A 23,318-nucleotide genomic window follows, 5' to 3' on the forward strand; every position below is an offset into this window, starting at 1 on the left:
GGTCTGAAGGCGACACAAGGGACAGCCCCAAGGAGGCCAGGGCCGACGCGGACTTCGACGTCACTGCGGCGCGCCGCTTCCGGTTCCCAGCGCCGGTGCGAATGACTTACCCCTCGGTGGGGCGGGAGCCGGGCTCTCCGCGACCCCGGGAGCCCACGATCGCGCCGCGCCAGCCGGCAAGTCCGCCAGCACCAGCGTCCCACTCGCGCCTGGGACCATGGCCACTGACTCGTGGGCCCTGGCGGTGGATGAGCAGGAAGCGGCGGCCGAGTCGGTGAGTTGGCTTCAGCCATGAAAGGGTCGGAATCAGCTCTAGCCGGGGCTCAGCTCCATGGGAACGGACACTCCCTAGTTGGTCTGGGCCGGGTGGGATGCGCGCGGGGATGGGCATGGACCCTGAACTATCTTTGTTTACCCGCCTCCCATGTTATGTAAGCACAGGTGAGTGCTCCCATCTATGAAGAGCCCAGCCACCTGTCTATCTTCCTGGAATCCGGGTTGATCATAGATTGTTACCACTTTTGTAGGTGTTATTTTCCACCTCCCGATTCTGAGGGTTTTGGGCTTACGGACCGGGGGTTACTCATATCTGTGTGATTCCTCAGCTTGCACACAGATATGCCACTCAGTAGGCCTGGCAGTTAGTAAATCCTCTCCTGATCTGCTTAACTTTGTTCTGGGCCTGACACCCAGGAAACAAGATATGTGTTAAACGTTACTACGTAGAATTAATTTCTCTCACCCAGACACTCTGTATTCTGATATTGCCTTGAACCTTCTTTTATTACTTTTTTTCTCTGAATTCGAGAACAAGGACTTTGTCTTATTTTTTATAACTAATAAGTAATATGCACATAGTTCAAAGAGTCAAATTTTTAATTTTAAACACTGGTTCCCACCACCACCAATTTTTAAATTAGTAAGTGCCATACTGTTTTCCAAAGTGGCTGTACCATTGAGTGTCCCCAGAATGTTCCTCCTGACTGGCCAGATTTTGCAGAGAGGATCCTCAGATTTCCTGCCTGGAGGGTAGAGGTCTGACTAGTGTTAGTGGAGTGGGAGGAAAATGTGGAGGTCTCAGCACTCAGTATACTTGGTTCCATTTAATACTCCCATTCTCATCATGGCATCCCCTTCCTCTACGATAGCCCTTAGCTTATTCATTTCAGCATTTCTCATGCCTAGCCAGCGCTGTTAATTGAGTAAATAAGCTGTATAGTTTGTTTTATATTACATGGCTTTGTCAGAAACTTTTGGACATGCAATCTCAATATATACATATTAGATATTGCATGCTGTACTGTTTTGCTAAATATATACATTATAAAGCATACACAAAAGTAATAAAAGCTGAAATAAAGATAATGTTTTTAAATATTTTACTGTACTTCCTTTTACTGGCTTTGTACTTACATTAATGTCTCAAAGTACAATATATACATAGGGAAAAAATATTATTAGCCATTGCAAATATGAATATATATTTCAAATAGTTTAAATTTTTTTTACTAACTTGTTAGATCAGATTACATTGTTATTCTCTTAATCTATTAATATGCCTAAAAGAGTTTGTTAGGAGTCGGTAGTTTTGCCATTTTCTTATTTGCTTGAGTTTGCATTGTTAGAATTATCTTCTTTTTTTAAATATATTTTATTGATTTCAGAGAAGAAGGGAGAAGGGGAGAGAGAGAGAGAGAAACATCAATGATAAGAATCACTGATCAGCTGCCTCCTGCATGCCCCCTACTAGAGATCGAGCCCACAACTCAGGCATGTGCCCTTGACAGGAATCGATTCCGGGATCCTTCAGTCTGCACGCCAACGCTCTATTCACTGAGCCAAACCAGCCAGGGCATAGAATTATCTTTAAGACAGAACAGAAACTCAGAATACACCCTGTGACAATGAACATTCAGATATGATTAGCTCCTATAAATTTCAGCAGATATATACTAGCCATTTTACTTACCTTACAACAATATAACCCGGAATTAAATCTTGGGACCCTATTTTTAGAGCATTATGGTGGGACTCTACCCTATTATCTCTTTTATATTTTTATCATTTATTTATTTATCCTCACCTGAGGATAATTTTCCATTGATTTTTAGGGAGAGTGGAAGAGAGAGGGAAAGACAGAGAGAATCATTGATGTGAGAGAAACACCGATTGGTTGCTTCCTGGGCCCAGGGTAGGGAGGAGCCTGTAACCAAGGTACATGCCCTTGATGGGAATCAAACCCCGGACCCTTTGGTCTTCAGGCCAACACTCTATCCACTGAACCAAACCGGCTAGAGCTATCTCTTTTTTTAAATAACAGGTTTATTGAGGTATTACATACCATATACTTTATCCATTTAAAACATATAGTTCTCTGGTTTTTAGTGTATTCACAGAGTTGTGCAGCCATCACCATAATTTTAGAATTTTTTTTATCACCTCAGAAAGAGACTCAGTATGCCTTAGCTGTTACTCCCCATTTCCCTCCAACCTCTCACCCTAGACAACCACTAATGTACTTTCTGTCCGTTTAGATTTGCCTATTCTTGACATGTCATATAAATGGAATCATATAATATGTGGTCTTTTGTGTCTGGCTTCTCTCACTTAGCATAATGTTGTCAAGGTTCAGTCATGTTGCAGCGGGTATCAGTATTCCTTCCTTTTTATTGCCAAATAATATTCCAGTGTATAGATATACCACATTTTATTTATCTGTTCATCATGTCCACTGATGGACATTTGGATTCTTTCTACTTTTTGACTATTATGAATAATGATGCTATGATCATTTCATATACAAGTTTTTATGTGAACATATATTTTCAATTCTCTTGGGTACATATCTAGAACTGGCATTGCTGGGTTATACAGAAACTGTATGTTTAACTTTTGAAGAACTGTGAGACTGTTTTCCAAAGCAGCTGCACCTCTATCATCTTTACATTATTATTTTCTCTGAGATTAATATTATCTATGAGGCACTACTATGTAGAGATTAAGACCTGAGTTCTAGCTAGACATACTTGGAATTGTATCCCATGTCCCTCACTTACTAGTTATATGACCTTGGGCAAACTGCTTAACTTCTGTGCCTCAGTTTCCACATCTGAAAAATGGGGATAATCATAATAACTACCTCACTGAGTTATAGACATGCCTGATATAAGTGTTATATAAGTGATAGCTATTATTATTGTTATTTTTATCAATAATTCACAGTTTCTTTGCAGGAACCTTTTAAATTACTTGTCCATATTATGTGGATTAGTTAGTTGACCCCGAATAAGATTTGTGAATCTACCTAACCATGCACAGGTAAATTATAACCTCACAATAAAACTGAACACATGACTAAAAACACCTCTGTTGCCCTGGCCTGTGTTGCTCAGTGGTTGAGCATCAACTTATGAACCAAGAGGTCACAGTTCAATTCCTGGTCAGGACACTTGCCCAGGTTGTGGGCTCGATCTGAAGTAGGGGTAGTGCAGGAGGCAGCTGGTCAATGATTCTCTCTCATCATTCATGTTTCTATCTTTCTCTCCCTCTCCCTTCCTCTATAAAATCAATAAAACTATATTTAAAAAAAAAAACACTTCTGTTACTCTCTGCCACTATGAAACTCTCACTGAGGATCCCCACACGCATTGTATGACATGTGACTATAACATGCACAGTGCTAGGTTACTATATTTTAAATATTCATTAAGCTTCATTTCTTATTCATTGTAGATAAGAAAATATTAGATTCTGTTTATATTTATTTCCTCAGTCCCAGTGGCTCCTTTGTTCACCCTTTGTTCCATGGGAGATTTCAATTTAGAGGAGGGAGAACAGATAAGAAAACTTATGAATAAGATTCCTACTTCACCATTTTGCCTAAGAGCCTCCCTTTTCAGTATAGTTCACTTAACATTAAATCTTCTTTCTTATTTCTCAAGCATCCTTTTTCAGATAATGTTTGAATAAAATGCAGTGGGTAACTATAGTTTTCAATGATCTTAATGTATCTTGAAAACTAAAATGTTAATTAAAGGCATTGAAAAATGTAGATATTATAAGGTAGGTGTTTTTACTTTTTTGCCTTTTGGTTAACTTTCAGAATTTTAAGGTGGTTTCCAATGAAGACACAAGAGAAATTGGTTTTTCATCTTTGGTCCAAATAAATAGAGCAAAGGAAGGTATCTGAACTAACTGCTTTCAACATAAGTTTCAGTGTTCAGTTAACTCACTGAAGTGGATAATAGAAACTTGTCCTGCTGCTTTTGCCTTATGGGCTTTGAGATCCTTGTAGTCAAATGAGGGCTATGTTTTTAGATTCTGCTGGAACCTCTCCAGAATTCTGATACATTTATATTAAAATATCTATTTGTTTCATTTACATTGTTGCTACCAACTTTCACTACACATTGTATTTTATTTTTCTCACCCTACACAGTGTATTTTAGCTATTTTAACTACTTACTCTTAACTTTGATATGAAAAATCTATCAACAAAAGAATAGTTTGTCCTCTTGACACTGAATATTTAAATGCTTTGCAGTGATGGATATTTCCTAATTCTTTTATACCTCATTAACTTATTCAGACCTCAGCCCTAACATTTAAGTAGCTCTTATGACCCTAGGAGTGAATACTATTAACCTTACTCTTGTAAATATTGCCAGTAAGTCAGTCTCTCTCTCCTTTAACAGCCCTGAATACTGCTGGACTTAACCTAGGTTCATTGGCAGGATGTGAAGGAGGAATACTTTAGTGAAGACTAAAATAACGGAATACCTAAACTATTTATATATTATGTACTGTGCTGATTGCTTCATTTCATTACCTATTAATGTGTTCTCTATTCTTCAGAATTAATGAAGATTTTTACTGCTTTATGATGATTTTTTTTTGCCAGTTTCCTTTCTTGCCAGGCTCTCTAGTGTGTTCCCTCTTCCCCACAACACCAAAGCAGACACCAGAAACCCTCTTTTCAGTTTCCATCAGAAGTTCCTCTATTCCTAACTAACCACCCATTAAAACAAACAACTTCTTCATTCCTCCCTTTCCAAACCCTTCTGAGATTTAGAGGAAAGACAGAAATGAACCTCAAGACATAAAGAACCTCTGTTGGTGATGCTTTAAGAAATACCCTTTATTATGATTTTCATACTTTTACCCTGCACTAGGTTGCCTTTGGCACAATTTAATATTTTAAGAGTGCCGAAACCGGTTTGGCTCAGTGGATAGAGCGTCGGCCTGCGGACTGAAGGGTCCCGGGTTCGATTCCGGTCAAGGGCATGTACCTGGGTTGCGGGCACATCCCCAGTGGGAGATGTGCAGGAGGCAGCTGATCGATGTTTCTAACTCTCTATCTCTCTCCCTTCCTCTCTGTAGAAAATCAATAAAATATATTTTTAAAAAAAAAAAAATAAAAAAAAAAAAAAAATATTTTAAGAGTATAGCACCTGCTTAGTATATCCAAAAATCAATTAAAAATAACTCCTGTCTTTAAGGTATTTTTCTTTTTTCAGCTTTATGGAGGTATGATTGACAACTAAAAGGGTATTTTCATTCTAATAGGGGAAATAAATCCTGCCAGGATATCCCTAATTTACAGTGTCTGATCAAAGTCCTGATAATTCTTTCTTTGAAATGTCTTTGCTCTGTCCCTTCCTATCTATTCCCACTTCAGCCTGCTGCGTATTTTGATTACACAGCATGCAACAATCCTCCAAGCTGTTCCAACTTTAAAATATCAGCACAAGGCGACCTGAATGTGAGTGAGGCTGCATATCAGTATGCTGTGGTCCTGTGGCTGAGACATATCCTTGTAACATAACTGATTCTTAATTACAGATGCATTTTCCAAAATCTCTTTAAATTTCCTCTTGTTTGGAATATGAGAACATGACAACTCAGCCGATATTCTATTAAGAGGTTTTTGTAATCAGAAAATTAAGCAAATTCATAAATTCATTTTCTCTAGAGATTGTAATTAGGAATTTAGGGATTATAATTAGGGATTACAAAAGGAGCCCAGCAGAACAATCTAATGAATAGGTCTTGAGAGTGGCTCATGTTTCCCCAGCTACACTGGGGAGGCTCTGTTGATTTAAAATCTTATACTTGATTTTCCTGACACTTTCCATCCTCCCCTATATTCTCCATTTAGTTGAGCAACTTGCATCTTAAGGAAGAGAAAATCAAACCAGATGCCAATGGTGAGTAACTAAAAGCTAGTTAGTTACAAATGAGATTTATTCTAGTATTTCTGTTTTGACATAACTGTCTGGAAAAACATTATATATGTAACCAGACCAGGGGCTGGCAGATACTGGCAGTCATTTGATTTGGAAATCAATAACTGAACTGTTTTGTTTATATTGTGTTTAATATAAGCATGATGATGCCTAATTGGCTTATACATTATTAAATTTATTACTAACCATGAGACTGTACTGTCCAAGATTGTTATTTTTAAAAATAATCCTCAATTTGAGATGGACTAGACAAAGTATGAGCAATCTGAGAGTTAACCTATTATAATTATTCTGAAATCATGTACCCCAAATCTAAGATTTCCATTAAAATTTTGTTGATGTACTTATTATAAGGAAAAAATTGTAACATTTACCTTACAGAATTCACTTACAATCTGTTTTGTGTGTATTTTCACAAAACTACAGCAGTGTTTGAGTATAAATTTCTATTAATCAGCAATTCTATTAATCAACAATTCATATACATAGACTTAATAGCATTATTGTATTCATATAAGGATGAAATTCGACTTGCATAGGTGTTGAGCATCAAGGTGATTTCTGATCAATGACTTCTGTAATCATTCTACAACATTTCATAAATATTGATGCTCTGAGGGAAATTAACATTAGTTTTTGAAGTCTGGTGAGAGGACTAAAGGATTAAAATATAAGCTACAGTGTTTCATACCTTTGTTTATGTAGGAACCATAAAATGTTTTTATCTGGGCTTGGTTTCCTCATTGTTTTTTTTGCTCCTCAGGCCTTTACATTTCTAGTGTCTAGTAGAATTTGAATGATCTCAGCTGTTGGGTTTGGGATGTGATTTTGAATACCACTTTGTGTCTGATAAAGGTGCTGTTGTCAAGACCAATGCTAATGCAGAGAAGGCAGATGAAGAAGAGAAAGGTAACACAGCCTGACAGCTACATACTAAGATTCTATAGCTTAAGAGGATGGATTGTTAAGAGGCTTCATTTATACACCCAACTTGGCTTTACTTTAATGGGAATCACAGTGCTAACATAGTCGTTGGTGAAGGAATTCTAATTGTTTACGCTTTACAGAAATTTTACTTTGAAAAGTGATGAAGTTCAGCAGCAGCAGGAAATATTCCCGGAATGATTATTTTTTACAAGGCAATAGAAAAGAAATTTTACTGCCTTTGGAAAAAAGAAAAAAAACCATTTAAGTTGCATCCTATTGTCTAATAAAATTAAACTTAATGACATTTCAATATATTTAAGATGCAAGCAGCTTATATGTTATCAAGATACAGATTTTAATTTTTTTTTTAAATATATTTTATTGATTTTTCACAGAGAGGAAGGGAGAGAGACAGAGAGCCAGAAACATCGATGAGAGAGAAACATCAATCAGCCGCCTCCCGCACATCCCCCACTGGGGACGCGCCCGCAACCCAGGCACATGCCCCTGACCGGAATCGAACCCGGGACCCCTCAGTCCGCAGGCCGACGCTCTATCCACTGAGCCAAACCAGCTTCGGCACAGATTTTAATTTTTTTTCATGATTGTGATTATATTTATTAAGTTAATCATCTATAATAATAAAAGTGTGATATGCTAATTAGACCGGACGTCCTTCCGGATATCCTTCCTTCTGGACAAAGCCACAGTGGGCAGGGGCCACGGCAGAGGCCCCCAGTGGCAGCAGCGGCCGGGGCCAAGACCCTTGCACAAATTTTGTGCGTCGAGCCTCTAGTTTTGTTTTTTTTTTCTGTTTTTTTTTAAAAAATATATTTTATTGATTTTTCACAGAGAGGAAGGGAGAGAGATAGAAAGTTAGAAACATCGATGAGAGAGAAACATTGATCAGCTGCCTCCTGCACATCTCCCACTGGGGATGTGCCCGCAACCCAGGTACATGCCCTTGACCGGAATCGAACCTGGGACCTTTCAGTCCGCAGGTCGACGCTCTATCCACTGAGCCAAACCGGTTTCGGCAAGTTTTAAGATTATATTAAGCACAAATTGGGGAGAAATATTTGGGTCTAGATAGGAGGAAATATCTCAGGAAAGGATAGTTAGGAATAGAGTTCTGAAGAAGAATATGAGGCCCAATGGATGCTATGAGTATCACAATCTTTCTTGTTAATAAAACAAACTAATCATATTTATAAGTAAAAACTATGATATACCTTGAACTAGATGTCCCAGTACAGTCCTGGCTGGTGTGGCTCAGTTGGTTGGGCTTCATCCTGTGCATCAAAAGGTTGCTGGTTCAATTCCAGGTCAGGGCACATGCCTGGGTTTTGGGCTTCCTCTCCCTTCCTCTCTCTCTAAAAATCAATATAAAGTATTCTTTAAAAAAGGGGGAGGGAGTCCCAGTACAAATATTACTGCATAAGGGGGGTATGAGGAGGGGCAGGAGGGGGTCAATGGGGGAAATAAGGGGACATATGTAATACTTTCAACAATAAAGAATTATTTTTTAAAAATATTACTGCTTAAAATACCAATGGCAGTTAAATTCAGATGGGCTTATGGTAGATTTCATGGACTTCACATTATTTGCTCTTTTTCCTGACAGAGGACAGAGCTGCCCAGTCCTTACTCAATAAACTCATCAGAAACAACCTTGTTGACAACACAAACCAAGTGGAAGTCCTGCAGCGGGATCCAAACTCCCCCCTCTACTCAGTGAAGTCCTTCGAGGAGCTTCGGTTGTGAGTATTTGTTTGCTTTCTCACTCTCCCCTTTGTGTTTAGATAGCTAGCCTAGACTTGTTATATTTTTTATCATAGTAGAAAACTTTTAGCTAAACAAATTTAATTTTAAAACATTAGCTGCTTTGAGCTATTTAGTAAAATTTCCAGGTAATCTATAAAAATGTTATCTGCCCTTACACATTGGACTCAGTTCAGCACAGTTCAAGTTTGTTAGTTCTAAGCTGTGGGTAACACCAGTTAAAAAGAGAAAAAAATTCCCCATATATTTGGCTTCTTTCCTCAACCAAAAAGACTGACTTGCATCATTAATTGTTTTTCCAGGAAGCCACAACTTCTCCAGGGAGTTTATGCCATGGGCTTCAACCGTCCATCCAAGATACAAGAAAATGCATTGCCTTTGATGCTTGCTGAGCCGTATGTGTCCTGACATAACCCTATTCCATTTTTAATTTTCCATTTTAAAACTTTTATTTAAAAAAACTACACTAATAATATATGCTAATTTTAGAAAAGTTAGAAAACAATAAAAAAGAAAAAAATCATTTGTAATCTCCTTCCTCCACATACTATTCACTTTTTTTTGAGAGAGGAGGGAGAGAGAGAGAGAGAGAGAGAGAAAGAGAGAGAGAGAGAGATGGAGAAACATCGATGTGAGAGAGGAACATCAATTGGTTGCCTCCCACATCTGCCTCAACCAGGAATCGATCCTGCAACCTGAGTTTGTGCCCTGACCAGGAATTGAACGCACAGTCCTTTGGTGCATGTGACAACACTCCAATCTACTGAGTCACACTGGCCAGGGCAGACATTTACATATAAACTTTTATATGCTTTTAAATATTCATATGATCATCTTCCTATGTTGGGAAATACACATTTATATCATTCATATACAGTTCAGGGGTGGGAAACGTCCGTATGAGGCCCATGAAATTATTTGGTCTGGCCCTGCCATGCCATTAGGGGTTAAACATTTAACCAAATATAGCAGGCTAATTTTTAAGGTGATAATTTTGTATGGCCTACGAAAGATGTTATAAATATCCAAATGGCCCTTGGCAAAAAAAGGTTCCTCACCCCTGATATACACCATGATTTCATTATATGGATATATAAAGTTTATTGTGTCAAATATATAGGCTAAAAACTGTTCTAGGAGACCAGAATGGTGCAGTGCTTCTCACACTTTCATAGCCTATGAGTCTCATAGGAATTTATTAAAATGCAAATTCTGATTTCAGTAGATTTGAGGTGGGATGGAGGTTCACGATTTCTAGTAAGCTATTTGTCTAAAAATACATATTTTAAGTATTTTCTCAAAGTGTTCTTTGTTCTGTGTCATAATAATATTACTTCAAGATGGAAATCTTTTTTTTTTAACTTGAAACGTTATTCATTTTTATTAACTGAAAGGATACTTGAGATTTAAGCTACTGAACAGCTCGTTTTCTTGTGCAGCCCACAGAACTTAATTGCCCAGTCTCAGTCTGGTACTGGTAAAACAGCTGCCTTTGTGTTGGCCATGCTCAGCCATGTAGAACCTGCAAACAGATACCCCCAGGTAAGGACTTGGTGAATTTGGGTTTTCTGCTAATGCATAGCTAGAAGGGAAGTGCCATTTGATGGATTAAAAGCCATGTCTTATATTACCTTTTACATAAATTAGAGCTCCTTAAGTTGGGTACAAACAACATAGTTGATCTAGTAACAAAAATCCTCTTCTCTTCCATGGTTTGCCAATTCTAGGATACTACTGATAGGCTTGGCTCCTTTACTTGCAGGAAAAACCTCCTTTATCTACAATTATTCATCCATTAAAAAGTTGAGAACTTTCTGAGAAAGTTAAAAGGAAGCTAATCTCCCATTTGAATTTCAGATCCTTGCTCACTTGTAGGTTTTGGTACTCTACTGGCCAGTAGCTGTTTCCAAGTGTCTTTACCCAGCCAGAGTTCTGGCCCCTAAGAATTCTACCTTGTGACTTTGCAGCTTAAAGAATCAAATGGTGTACACTTAATATATCTTTTCCTTCAGCCTTAGCTGGAAGAATAACTAAATCCTGATGTAACTCCCCATTGCAAAAGAGCTACTGTCTTGACTTCTCACTCTGCACTCTTTCTACCAGTGTCTGTGCCTCTCCCCAACGTATGAACTTGCCCTTCAAACGGGAAAAGTGATTGAGCAGATGGGCAAATTTTACCCAGAGCTGAAGCTAGCTTATGCTGTTCGAGGCAATAAATGTGAGTATGAATATGTAATCCTAATTCATTAAGTTAATAATTTTTTTTTAAATTTTACAGTTAAACTAATACAATGAACACGTGTACCCTTCACCTAGATTTGAAAACTTAACGTTTTGCCATATTTGCTTTATGTGTATATAGATATTTCTGGTGAATCATTTGAGAGTAAATTGCAGACATTGTGGCTTTTTATTCCTAATACTTTAGTATGCATTTCATGATGAAGACATTCTTCAGCATACCCACAATATCCTTATCACACCAAGAAAATTAATAGATTCTCTAATGACTAATACCCAGTCATTTTCATTTTACCCCAATTGTCCCAAAAGTGTTTCCTTATGGCTCTTTTGTTTTGAATCAAGATTGAGGGAGTGTATCCACATTGCATTTGGTTATCTCCTTACATTTCTTTCAATCTAGAATAGTCACTTTACATTACCTTTGACTTTTTGAACACACCTTTTTGCTTATAAAATATTCCAAGTTCTGGATTTAATTGCCTAATTTCTTTTTAATGTCATTAGAAGAACAAAAATGTTCTAGAATGTTCATGGCAGTTAACTCTGGTAGTTTATTTTTATTTTTTACATATTTTCTACCTTTGTTTTACAACAAACTGACAATATTTAAGTAATTTAAATTTTCTTAGAAGTTTGGTTGAGTCCTATGGATCTTTAACACAAACTTCTAACTTTATGACTCACAGAAATCTACTCTGTGTACAACATCCTTTTGTGAAGTAGTTCTGAAAAGTAAGATAATAAAACTTAGTGAAAAATTATCATAAGATGTTTAAAATGTTAGTTTGGATTTGAGTTAGAATGATAGGATTTTGAATAATTATTTTATGAGGGGCAGTAATTGTTAACTGAAATTTTAAAAAAGGCAGCATTTGCTAGCTTTGAATTGATTCACATTTGGGCAAAATTTTGGCTGTGACTAGAGGGAAATTGTTTATGTCTGGTCAAGAGTACAAATAAGTGCTAAAATTTGAATCAATAAATACCATCTAATTGAAAATGAAGAACCAAATTCTCAATTTCATACTGCACAGTGCCTAGAACGTGTCATGGTCTGCCAGGCCTAGTCTGGGAAGCATTTTAAGGGAGGTAGATTGTGTTTGAAAAGACAAAGTCTTTCATAATGAACCCTATTTATTGATCTGGGCATGAGGCATATAAAAGCAACTGACTTGTTTGATGTGAATGCTAGAAGAGGTAAGGAGCGGAGTACACTAGAGTGAGGAGAACTTTGAAAATGTCTATTATGAGGAAATGCAATCCTCATCTAGAGGGAACCATGCTGACAGAGAAGAAATAAAGATAACAGGTCCTTGGCCTGACCAGTGTTCTCAATGGTTAGAGCATTGGCCCGTGCACCAAAGGGTTAAGGGTTCAATTCCCAGTCAGGGGCGCTTACCTGGGTTGCCCAACCCCAGTTCAGAGCATGCAGTTGGGGAGGGTGCAGGAGGCAATTAGTCAAGTTGTCTCTGTCACATCAATGTGTGTCTGTCTGTCTCTCTTTCCCTCCCTCCCTTCCACTCTCTAAAAATCAATGGAAAAAATGTCCTCCCTTAAGGATTAACAATACAAATTTAAAAAGGTAACAGATTTTTGAAAGATAATATAAAATGGGAAAGAATGCCACAAAGAGTTTTTTTTATCTTCTCATTGTTTCTATCCTTAGTATATCTTTTCAGCATTGTCTTTTCTGTGTGTGTCCATGAAATATTGTAGTGATATCCTAACCTTTCCTTAAAATATTAATGCAGACATCAAAAAAATTGTATTAAAATACATCAAAGCTTTAGAATTTCTCAAAAAGGAGAGCTGGTTTGCCATGGGCATACCTATGAAAAACATCTTGTCTCCACAGTGGAAAGGGGTCAGAAGATCAGTGAGCACATTGTCATTGGCACCCCTGGGACTGTCTTAGACTGGTGCTCCAAGCTCAAGTTCATTGACCCCAAGAAGATCAAGGTGTTTGTTCTGGATGAGGCTGATGTGATGATAGCTACTCAGGGCCACCAAGATCAGAGCATCCGCATCCAAAGGTAGGCCTCTGGATTGGGAGGAACTTCTCAGCCTTGTACCGGGTTCTCTGCTTCAGAAGCTTGAGAAGCCTGTGATTGATGGGCCATGTCGGCACTGACCGTACTCCCGCCTGGGTCGAGGAAAAGACTTAGGAATCTAATGCCACCCTGTCCCTGCCCCGTCTGGTCCTGCCTCTTCCCCACAGTGCTCCTCCACCTCTGCCACCTTCCAGGGGACATAGCCCATCCAAGCCTGGGGAGGCTGTGCTGCTGCTCATTCCAGTGAAACGCTCGGGCTCGTGCCAAACACCTGGGCCTTCCCTTGCAGGATGCTGCCCAGGAACTGCCAGATGCTGCTTTTCTCTGCCACCTTTGAAGACTCAGTATGGAAATTTGCCCAGAAAGTGGTCCCAGACCCAAACATTATCAAACTGAAGCGGGAGGAGGAGACATTGGACACCATCAAGCAGTATTACGTCCTGTGCAATAACAGAGACGAGAAGTTCCAGGCCTTGTGTAACCTCTACGGTGCCATCACCATTGCTCAAGCCATGATCTTCTGCCATGTGAGTAGCAGCAGCAGCAGCAGGCCAGCCTGTGGAGGAGTTCCATGGGAAGGTGTCAGCCCCCTCCCTCTCAGCCAGCTCCACCTTAGTGCTGAGGAGGACCAGCTTCTCCTGTGGGACTAGAAAGAAAGTGAATCACTTCTACCTGCCCTAGGGCATATTCTCCTCATAATGAAATGAGTTATAAGGGGAAGACTGAAAATGGAACCATCTTGAATCCCACTTCTTGGAGATAACTTGAAAAAAACTCCAAACACCCCCCAATGAAATAATGTTAAAATATTAAGACAAACTTTTTAGGAATGAAAACCTTCAGTAAAAACCACATTCTTCTTAGATGAACACTAAGATCATTTCAGTAATTCATCCAAAATATATTATATGGCTAAAATTCTATTTGAAAAATTTTAAGTCTAACCTGCTGGCTGAATGCTGCAGGTCTTCCTGTATATAAATGGCAAAAAGCCACTTTTCTGCAGGTGTTTTCATTTTTTTTTACAGGTATCTTCATTTAAAACAATTCTTTTCACTCCAGACCCGCAAAACAGCCAGTTGGCTGGCAGCAGAGCTCTCAAGAGAAGGCCACCAGGTGGCTCTGCTAAGTGGGGAGATGATGGTGGAGCAGAGGGCTGCGGTGATTGAGCGCTTCCGAGAGGGCAAAGAGAAGGTTCTGGTGACCACCAACGTGTGTGCCCGTGGTGAGCAGAGAACTTGTCCTGGTCTGCCAGCCTCGGGGTAGCAAGAGAACAACTCAGGTGGTTTGAGAGAAGTCACGTGGGGTTGGTGGTGACGTCCTTTTCTAGGAGAGACTGGATTCCCTCAGCAGAGAAGAACTTTCACAGAAACCGAGCCCTGACTTGGTGGAAGGAAATGTACAGGCTTCTGACTGGTTTACAATGACATCTGCTCTTCGGGCAGCCATTGAGGTTTCAGCTGCATCTCCTGACACTAGTGTCTAGCAGAGGCTCCCCTACTGAGTTCTTAATTTTGTTAGCACCTACTTTCCTCTGGGTTCTGCTCCGTGCTCCTTGTCCCGGAATCCCAGAGCTGGCCCACCCTGACTCTCTCCAACCAAACTTGGTATATGTGGCCTGACTCCCATTCCTTACTCTTCTCCATCTCTCCTTCATGCAGGTATCGACGTTGAACAGGTGTCTGTTGTCATCAACTTTGACCTTCCTGTGGACAAGGATGGGAACCCAGACAACGAGACTTACCTGCACCGGATCGGGCGCACTGGCCGCTTTGGCAAGAGGGGCCTGGCAGTGAACATGGTCGACAGCAAGCACAGCATGAACATCCTCAACAGAATCCAGGAGCATTTTAGTGAGTCCTGGGAGTGCCCTGCCTTTCCTTATGGGGCAAGTCCGGGGGTGGGTGGAGGGTAGGTAGTCCTGTGGCCCCTAGAGAGGCTTTGTCCCTTTGCACATTCCCCTCCTCCCCTACAATCGGGAAGTCCCCAAAGAGCACACCTGGGAGTTGAGTGTCAGGACTCGAGTGTTGGTTCCCCTTGGCCAGGCTGAGGGCCTTGGACTTGGACTGTTGTTGTCAGTGTCTAGGAACCCAGACAACGGGTTTTGGGTTTAACTGGAGGATGGATGTGGGCAGAGGCAGGGCTCTTTCCTAGCCAGGGCAGAGACCTGTGTGTTTTCTCTCCCTGCTGGGCTGCCCCTTGCCTAGGTGTGTCTCTCCATGTAACCCCATGTTGATCTCTCTTTGAATCTTTTTTTATTCTCAGATAAGAAAATCGAAAGATTGGACACTGATGATTTGGATGAGATTGAGAAAATAGCCAACTGAGAAGCTCCACCAGGCCCTGCTGCCCACCCTCGGCTCCCCCTACGTGGGGGACTAGTGCTTTCAAGTACAGGCCTCAACAGTCGCCACAAAGATGAAGGCACGATTAGAGAGAAACTACCTACCTCATTTTAAATTACGTTTGGACTTGATAAAAATTGTGCAAATGATGGGGGAAGGTAGATAAAATTATTTACACAACTTTTGGAAGATTAGGCGTGAATACACAGAAATTTACCTTTTGGAAATTCTGTCTGTTTTTTGGCCAGTGTTTTCCCCATGGTTACACTAATCTAGATGCTGTACTAAATGAGCACTTGCTCAGAATCTGTCCGGCAGCCTCTGCCTGTTGTCTGGGTAGGAGTGTTCAGGCCCACACCAGCTCTACTGGAAGTGACAGAACAGAGGTGAAGAGGGAACACAGAGAGAAGCCCCAAGTAGGACAGGTGTGTAAGCAACCCATCATGTTGGGAGTAAGATGTGAGGCAGCAGAGGAGAGCTGTGAGCTGCTGGTTTGGATTTGGGGTGGGATAGCTCAACTGAGTGTTGTCAGCCAACTCTGTACTGAAACCCACAGCAGGAGGGGATTTGCTAAGCACGAACCAAAATGCTAAGCATGGACCAAAATGCCAACCAGGGATTTTTTTTGGCGGGTGCCAAGTTTGTTGTAGGACCATGACCTGTTCTTTTCAGCACGTGCAATCTGTGTGCAGTGCACATCTGATTACTGGTACATCCCTTGCCTGTGCTTGAGCAAGACCTGTTAAGTCATCGTGGAGAATTAGTGGTGGCTCTAGCTTGCCTAAAACCTGGTCTCGCAGGCATTTGCAGCATCTTTTTTACATCCTTGACCCCTTAGGAGTCTTGAGTAAATATAAGGTGATGTGAGATTTGTATCCTCAGTGAAAATTGTGGTTTCATGTCACGAATAGCCAGCCTCAGGGCAGTTCCAGAAGTGATCCGCAGTAATCACAAATCCTTGCTTTGTCTTCAGATCCCAGAAGACAAATGTTGTAACAGCTGATGAATGAGTTCAGGTATTTGGCACCTTGACTGTGAAAAGATACTGGACATCTTTGTGCAACTAAGTACAACTAAAGGACTAGGTGGAATACAACCATTCATGTGTACAAGGCAAGAGTAACTGCCAAGACCTTTACTCCATCTTGGTATCTTTGTGCAGAGTAGTCGGAGCAAATAATAGTAATGAACATTTCTTCATGTCTGACCAAGGCTGTTGGTACCCACGAAGTGACAGAGCGAAGATGAGATGAAACTGAGTTACAAGAGTAATAGGAGTCCAGCCAAAAGGGGTCTTCTTCTGCTCTTAGAGTCTGATACAGAATGGCCACTTTGCCTAGGAACAGGCGTGGAAGAGGGGTTTTCTGTGATGAGAACTACTCAAATCCCAGACCTTCCTTGTAGGTGTTTCTGTTTTAGGACTAGCTCTGGTCTTGGGAAAGGAAAGGGCCTCTACCAGCGTCCAGGTGGTTACCTTGATCTGACATTACAGATACTGCAGAGAGACTAACACTCTGCCAATCCTGCTACATTCCTCCACTGGGCACGTGACTGTATAGTCTTCTCTCTGCTTCTGGCCAACTCTGACCTACTCTGGGAGTCATATACAGAAGAAATTTAATCCCCCCACCAAAGTCCTGTGGACCAACCCTGAAATAACTAAAGACAAAGGCAGTAATTAAAGGACTATAGATTCCTCATGAGGCTGCACCACCACCTTCTCACAGCATGTATAACCCATCTTCTGAGGAGCCCTAAATCTGGGCAGCAAAATGGGAAGGGATATTTCAGACTCTTCAATAGTAGGAATAAATGGGTATATGGTAGAAATCTAGATAAATGGTTCTTAATCTGACCCCAAAGAATTCACTGGATGGGTTTTATGGAGTCTGAAGTGTATGCAGTATTGAGTTTAAATGCATTTTCCAGGGAGAGACTCCCAAAGGAGTGTGTTTTAAAAACGTCAGACTCACTGTTATGGATAGCTCTGGAATGTCACCCCAGTGTCACTGCAGTCCATGTGCCTTCATAGACCATATTCACTGCGACCAGTGCTTGGCTCCCAGGGCTCAGTAGACCAAAGCTGCCAAAACTGACCTTGTCCAGTTTTGAGACATCAGTGATGTAAAAATATATTGAGCCCTTGGTGAACAGAATTTCTTTTACTGTTCCTAGACATAGAATGATAAACTGTGCCCTAGAACAAAAATTCACTTGGGAAAAGGAGATTTTTTGATCCAATGGCAGATTCTGGATATATTCATTATCCATAAACAATTGATTTTATTGGTTTTTTTGCGTGTCGTTAATTGGCTATATGCATAAAAACTAATCAATTGTTGATGTATTCTTTACTAATATTAACTGAACCTAATTGTGATATATTCATATTACTAAGATATCATTAATGACTATAAGAAGAAAACAGCATGTTTTGGTTGCTGATATTAGTAATCATACATAAGTGAAGACTCACCTATTATTCTATAAGCTAGTCATCACCTTATATTACTGTTCCATTTCAAAGTTGATATTGCTCCAACATGAGTAGTTGGGATGGCTCCATAGGCCAAGGGCCGGCCCTACCCAGTTGCCAGAGGTCTGTTCACATTCCCTTTTTTCCTGCTGGTAAACCAGAGGATGCTGGCTAATTAGAAAGAATGTAGATGCTAGCAAATACAAAGTTCTTACATTCAATTTTTCTAGTCCTAGGAAAGGAATAAAAATGGGATTCAGAAAGAGGTCTTCTCCCTTTGTTGTTCCCATCTCTTGTTTTGGTCAGTCCTTACCCGATGATATTTTTTCCTTTGGTTTTTTTAGAGTGGAAGTGGGGGAGGGAGAGGAAGGGAAAAGAGTGACACATCCATGTGAGAGGGACACATTGATTGGCTGCACCCCTACCGGGGCTGGGGATTGAACCAGGTATGTGCCCTTGACCAGGAATAGAACACTAGACCTTTCGGTGCCCAGAATAATGCTCTATTCACTAAGCCACACAGACCAGGGCCCCATGTCATTTATTATTTAACTTGAAGGCCATTTCATTCAAAGTGCCTTGGTATTCAGAAAGTAAGGATTTCCTCCCAGCTGGTGTAGCTCAGTGGTTGAGCATCGACCTGTGAACCAGAAGGTCACGGTTCCCAGTCGGGGCACATGCCGTGGTTACCAGCTTGATCTCTGGTGTGGGACTTGCAGGAGGCAGCCAATCAGTGATTCTCATCATTGACGTTTCTCTCCCTCTCCCTTCCTCTTTGAAATCAATAAAAATATTTTTTTTTTTAAACAAAGTTAAGGATAACCAAGGTTAGGGAAGATTCATGACGGAGTTTGCTTATGAGGGAAAAGGGATTTCAAGTGACAAGAAGAATGCCTTAGACCAGTGGTTGTCAAACTGCGGCTTGGCAAACTGCGGCTCGCAAGCCACATATGGCTCTTTGGCCCCTTGAGTGTGGCTCTTCCACAAAATGCCGACTTCTGCGCATGGGCCACGAAGTTTCAATCGTACTGTATGCTGTTGCCCCAATTGCAATAGTATTTCCTGCACGTGGTATTTTGTGGAAGAGCCACACTCAAGGGGCCAAAGAGCCTCATGTGGCTCGCGAGCCGTGGTTTGCTGACCACTGCAGACAGACTGGTCCTATGAAGACTATAGTAACTTCACCAGGATAAACACCGTATACAGGAAGGGTAATAAGGTAAGCAGCCTAGCCATGTGGGCAGAGAAAAGCCTCAATAGGTAGAAAATGGAGATTTGATTGTTTGAACAGGATTTGGATTTATTAGTAAATTATAGATTCTTAAAACACAGGAGGTGATGAAATTGTGTTTTGCAGGGGGGGCAGTTGGGAAAATTGGTCTAGTAGAGGTGTACAGGATATACTGAAGCTGAAAAGGCTGGCCTCTGAGAAACCAGTTAGAAAATTATTGCATCAGTCCCATCACACAGCAAGTGCCACTGTTTGTACTGAGATGTCACTGGTTGTACTGAGAATGCAGGAAAAAAAATGGACTGGAGGAATATTACAGAGGAAGAAGAGCAGGCTTACATGCCTATCTACTATTTTTATTCCAAAGATGATTTGTAACTCAATAATTAGATACACTATTCAAAATAATTCTGGGGAGAAACGCAAAGGGAAGAAAAGATCGGATCAGTGTTGAGTTTCCTACACAGAATGTATGATGTCAGGCCTGTCATCTTTACAGAGGGACTGGCCCCTCTCCCAACACCTCCCAAGCTTTTGTAGATTTCAGAGACTTTCTTTAGGTTTCTCCTGGTCTGGGACATAGATAGCAGGTTCTTAGGAACTCCTGCAGTTTTACCTGACTTTGCTTTTCTGATTGAGAATAAATATTCCTTATTCTGTTGATTCAGATTACAGCAACTTCTAAAAATGATACAATGGAGGTGAGGAGACTGAAGGGCTGATGGTAGACGGCTCCAGTGCCCTAATCCTGGATCTGGGACAGGGTTTCCCCAGAGTAGCTTCAGACACCTAGTGGGAAGTGCGAGGCCAGGTGGGGATCTGCTTGGAAGATGTTACACTCCTACTTTATGTCTCTTCCTCATGCCACTGTTGTTAGATGCTTCTTCCTTGGCTTAGAAATCGTTCTGGTTAGTATTCAGGAGAGCAAGTAGGTTCTCCAAAGTAGTTTTGAATACAGATAGTTCTAAAAGTAAAATGGGGCCCAGCATGCGTGGCTCAGTGGTTGAACATCAACCTATGAACAAGGAGATAATGGTCTGATTCCTGGTCAAGGCACATGCCCGGGTTGGAGGCTTGATCCCCAGTGTGGGGCATGCAGGAGGCAGTTGATCAATGATTCTCATCACTGATGTATCTATCTCTCCCTCTCTGAAATCAATAAAAAAAATTTTAAGTGCCCTAACCGGTTTGGCCTAGTGGATAGAGCGTCGGCCTGTGGACTCAAGGGTCCCAGGTTCGATTCCGGTCAAGGGCATGTACCTTGGTTGCGGGCACATACCCAGTGGGGGGGTGCAAGAGGCAGCTGATCGATGTTTCTCTCTCATCGATGTTTCACACTCTCTCCCTCTTCCTTCCTCTCTGTAAAAAAATCAATAAAATATATTAAAAAATTTTTTTTAAGTAAAATGGGGTATAGGAGTAGGTGGAGGAAAGAATATTAAGTGAAGCCTGACAGTGATGGCTGGTCTGTCAGCTGCTCAAATGAGATACTTATCGCCTCTGCTTTATCAATATCTAATGGTTGGGTAGCCTTATCGCCCAGGACTACACCCATTTCCTTCTCCCAGAGGAAATGGGAGGAGGGGGTTGTTTACATAGAACTCTCTGGGAAGTACTAGTACACATTTTGTGAGTCTTTACACTTTTCTGTTATATCCTCATTTATATGCCTCCAGCCCAATTGAAGAAAAGACAACTAGTCTTCTGTTCTACTCCTGAAAGCAAATGTCTCCACACTTAAGACTTGAAAGGACATGAGTTAGGCCCTGGCCAGGTTGTGTGGCCATGACCAGGTGTATTATTATCTGGTCTGCGTCCCTCTCAGACACCAACAACTTCTTCATTTGCATGGAGATCATCCTAATAAACCAATGCCATTTGAGTCCAAGTTTAACAACAAAACAGGTCCCAGTGTTTCAGTATTGCTTTGTTAATTTCTAAAGCAAGTAGGTCTATATGACAGGGACAAAATAAACATTGTCCTATTTATCTGACTTCATATTCAACATCAGTGGAGGGGTCAACTTTAGGAAAAGCTGCAGTGCCTCTAACCTACAGGTCATGCGTCCTTTCTGGTTAACTCCCCCACTCTGTTCAGGGGTCATTCAAGACTCACCTCAAACTTCCCACCCCATCCTCTCCCTCAGGTTTCAGCAAGTCCTCTCCCTAATCCGAGGAAACAGCCAACACAGGAGACACCCTCAGCCTTCCGCCACCAGACTTATCGCCAAGCACACGTCTTCCCGCTCCTGTTACAACAGGAGGGGTCCTTATTGTCTAAATTTTCCTATCAGTGCACTAAACTCTCTCTCCTGTGGCTTTTAAGGACTTGTTCTAGCGGCTCTCCCTCTCCTATTTTAACCTTTCCCACTCCCAGCTCCCAATTTTTCCAGTTGTATTTTATTGTGGTAAAACATAAAATTTACCATCTTAACCATTTTTAAGAGCACAGTTCAGTGGTGTTAAATACATTCAGATTGTTCACCCATCACCACAGTCCATCTCCATGAACTCTTTTTTTAAAAATATATATATATTTTTATTTCAGAGAGGAAGGGAGGGGGCTAGAGAGAGAAACATCAATGATGAGAATCATTGATCGGCTGCCTCCTGCACGCCCCACACTGGGGATCGAGCTCACAACCTGGGCATGTGCCCTGACCGGGAATCGAACTGTGACCTCCTGGTTCATAGGTTGACGCTCAGCCACTGAGCCACGCCGGCCGGCTCTATTCACTCTTCATCTTGTACAATGGAAAGCATACCCAATACACCATTCCCATGACCTTTCCCTGGGAACTATCACTGTACTTCCTGTCTCTGGGATCGTGACTCTTCCACCGTCCACACTTGTTTTTCTGTGACTGGCTTATGAGTCTGCAACCGGGTATGAACTCCGACCGGGAATCGAACTGGTGGCCTTTTTGGTACAACGCCGAGGCCCAACCCACTGAGCCGCACTGGCCAGAGGCCCACGTCACTGTCTGAGGAACATTCCTCTCCCTTCTGTTGCCTGGTGGTATCTGAGAGCCTACTGTGTGCCATGACCTCTTCTAGGTTCACTAACCAGTTCAGATTCTAGTGGGGAGAGACGAAAGGAAACAGGCAGCAAACAGGTAAGATGCCTTCTGACGGTGAGCGGCTGTCTGCTGAAGGGTTACCAAGTGATAAAACGCCAGGAAGGAGATGGGCAACGGACGTGATACGAGTGTGATGGACCGTTCTGCCGGTGCATTGGTAATCATGACATTAAAAACATTCAGCTGGCCGAAACCGATTTGGCTCAGTGGATAGAGCGTCGGCCTGCGGACTGAAAGGTCCCAGGTTCGATTCCGGTCAAGGGCATGTACCTGGGTTGCAGGCACATCCCCAGTAGGAGATGTGCAGGAGGCAGCTGATCGATGTTTCTCTCTCATCGATGTTTCTAACTCTCTATCTCTCTCCCTTCCTCTCTGTAAAAAATCAATAAAATATATTTAAAAAAAAAAAACAAAAAAACATTCAGCTGCATGACAAACAGGTCAACGTTTACACTGTACGCCCGCTTTGTGTCCCCCTGCGCTGCGATGGGGACGGACCAGGGCTGGAATGGCCGAAGAGAAGGACAGGGCCGCTGTGTTCCGGCGGGTGGGGCTGAGGGCGGGGAGGGAGGTCAGGGCTTTGGTTTCTTTGGTTTTTGCCGTCTTACCTGTCACCGCGTTCCTAACAGTGGAAACCGGCATCGGGTAGTATTCTCAGAGAACTTGTCTTTAGAGTTCAGAGACATACACTTAGCGAGACGTGGCAGGTTTGAAAGTAAAACCTGGGTTACTTCAGCGTGAAGTTCGGCAAAGCGAGGCTAAGAGTTTCACCTCACAGACCTCAGACATTGAGACACGGAAGGCTAAGCCCGCGGAAACCCGCGGAGGCCTCGACTCGGCGCCAGACGGGAGCGGGCGCGGCTCGAAAAGGGCCGGCGCGGCGCGGAATGGTGACGTTCGCGTCCGGCCGGAACTGACGTCACGGTTAAGCAGCGCA

At 41.6% G+C, this 23,318-nt stretch overlaps 1 protein-coding gene and 1 long non-coding RNA gene across 4 annotated transcripts; one reads left to right on the top strand and one right to left on the bottom strand.

Moving 5' to 3' along the window:
* Positions 1–71: 71 nt before the first annotated feature.
* DDX19B (DEAD-box helicase 19B) lies at positions 72–15,821 on the top strand. 3 transcript variants are annotated; one of them, XM_036346203.1, is made up of 13 exons: positions 72–274; positions 5,678–5,761; positions 6,158–6,206; positions 7,101–7,154; positions 8,797–8,932; positions 9,257–9,349; positions 10,394–10,496; positions 11,058–11,172; positions 13,054–13,231; positions 13,539–13,776; positions 14,312–14,474; positions 14,911–15,102; positions 15,515–15,821. In XM_036346203.1, exons 1-13 carry the CDS (start codon positions 218–220, stop codon positions 15,574–15,576), a joined length of 1,524 nt encoding a protein of 507 aa, XP_036202096.1. In that variant the 5' UTR covers positions 72–217; the 3' UTR covers positions 15,577–15,821. The 3 variants fall into 3 exon arrangements, with proteins under 3 accessions (XP_036202096.1, XP_036202097.1, XP_036202098.1); XM_036346204.1 differs by lacking the exon at positions 5,678–5,761 and having other exon boundaries at positions 73–274; XM_036346205.1 differs by lacking the exons at positions 72–274; positions 5,678–5,761; positions 6,158–6,206; ... (1 more) ...; positions 8,797–8,932; positions 10,394–10,496.
* LOC118674416 lies at positions 1,806–23,253 on the bottom strand. The gene is made up of 3 exons (XR_004973633.1): positions 22,990–23,253; positions 8,405–8,545; positions 1,806–1,864 (listed from the first exon to the last, which is right to left on the bottom strand). It is a non-coding gene; the product is annotated as an uncharacterized LOC118674416 (long non-coding RNA).
* Between the last annotated feature and the right edge of the window lie 65 nt (positions 23,254–23,318).

Source organism: Myotis myotis, unplaced genomic scaffold, assembly GCF_014108235.1.
Source record: "Myotis myotis isolate mMyoMyo1 unplaced genomic scaffold, mMyoMyo1.p scaffold_m19_p_19, whole genome shotgun sequence".
Taxonomy (NCBI): domain Eukaryota; kingdom Metazoa; phylum Chordata; class Mammalia; order Chiroptera; family Vespertilionidae; genus Myotis; species Myotis myotis.

Excerpts from the sequence above, each read along its gene's own strand:
- DDX19B (XM_036346203.1), top strand. The coding sequence starts at position 218 with ATGGCCACTGACTCGTGGGCCCTGGCGGTGGATGAGCAGGAAGCGGCG. Across the intron at positions 5,762-6,157 it reads CAGCACAAGGCGACCTGAAT|TTGAGCAACTTGCATCTTAA; the intron begins GTGAGTGAGGCT and ends TTCTCCATTTAG. Across the intron at positions 15,103-15,514 it reads CAGAATCCAGGAGCATTTTA|ATAAGAAAATCGAAAGATTG; the intron begins GTGAGTCCTGGG and ends TTTTATTCTCAG.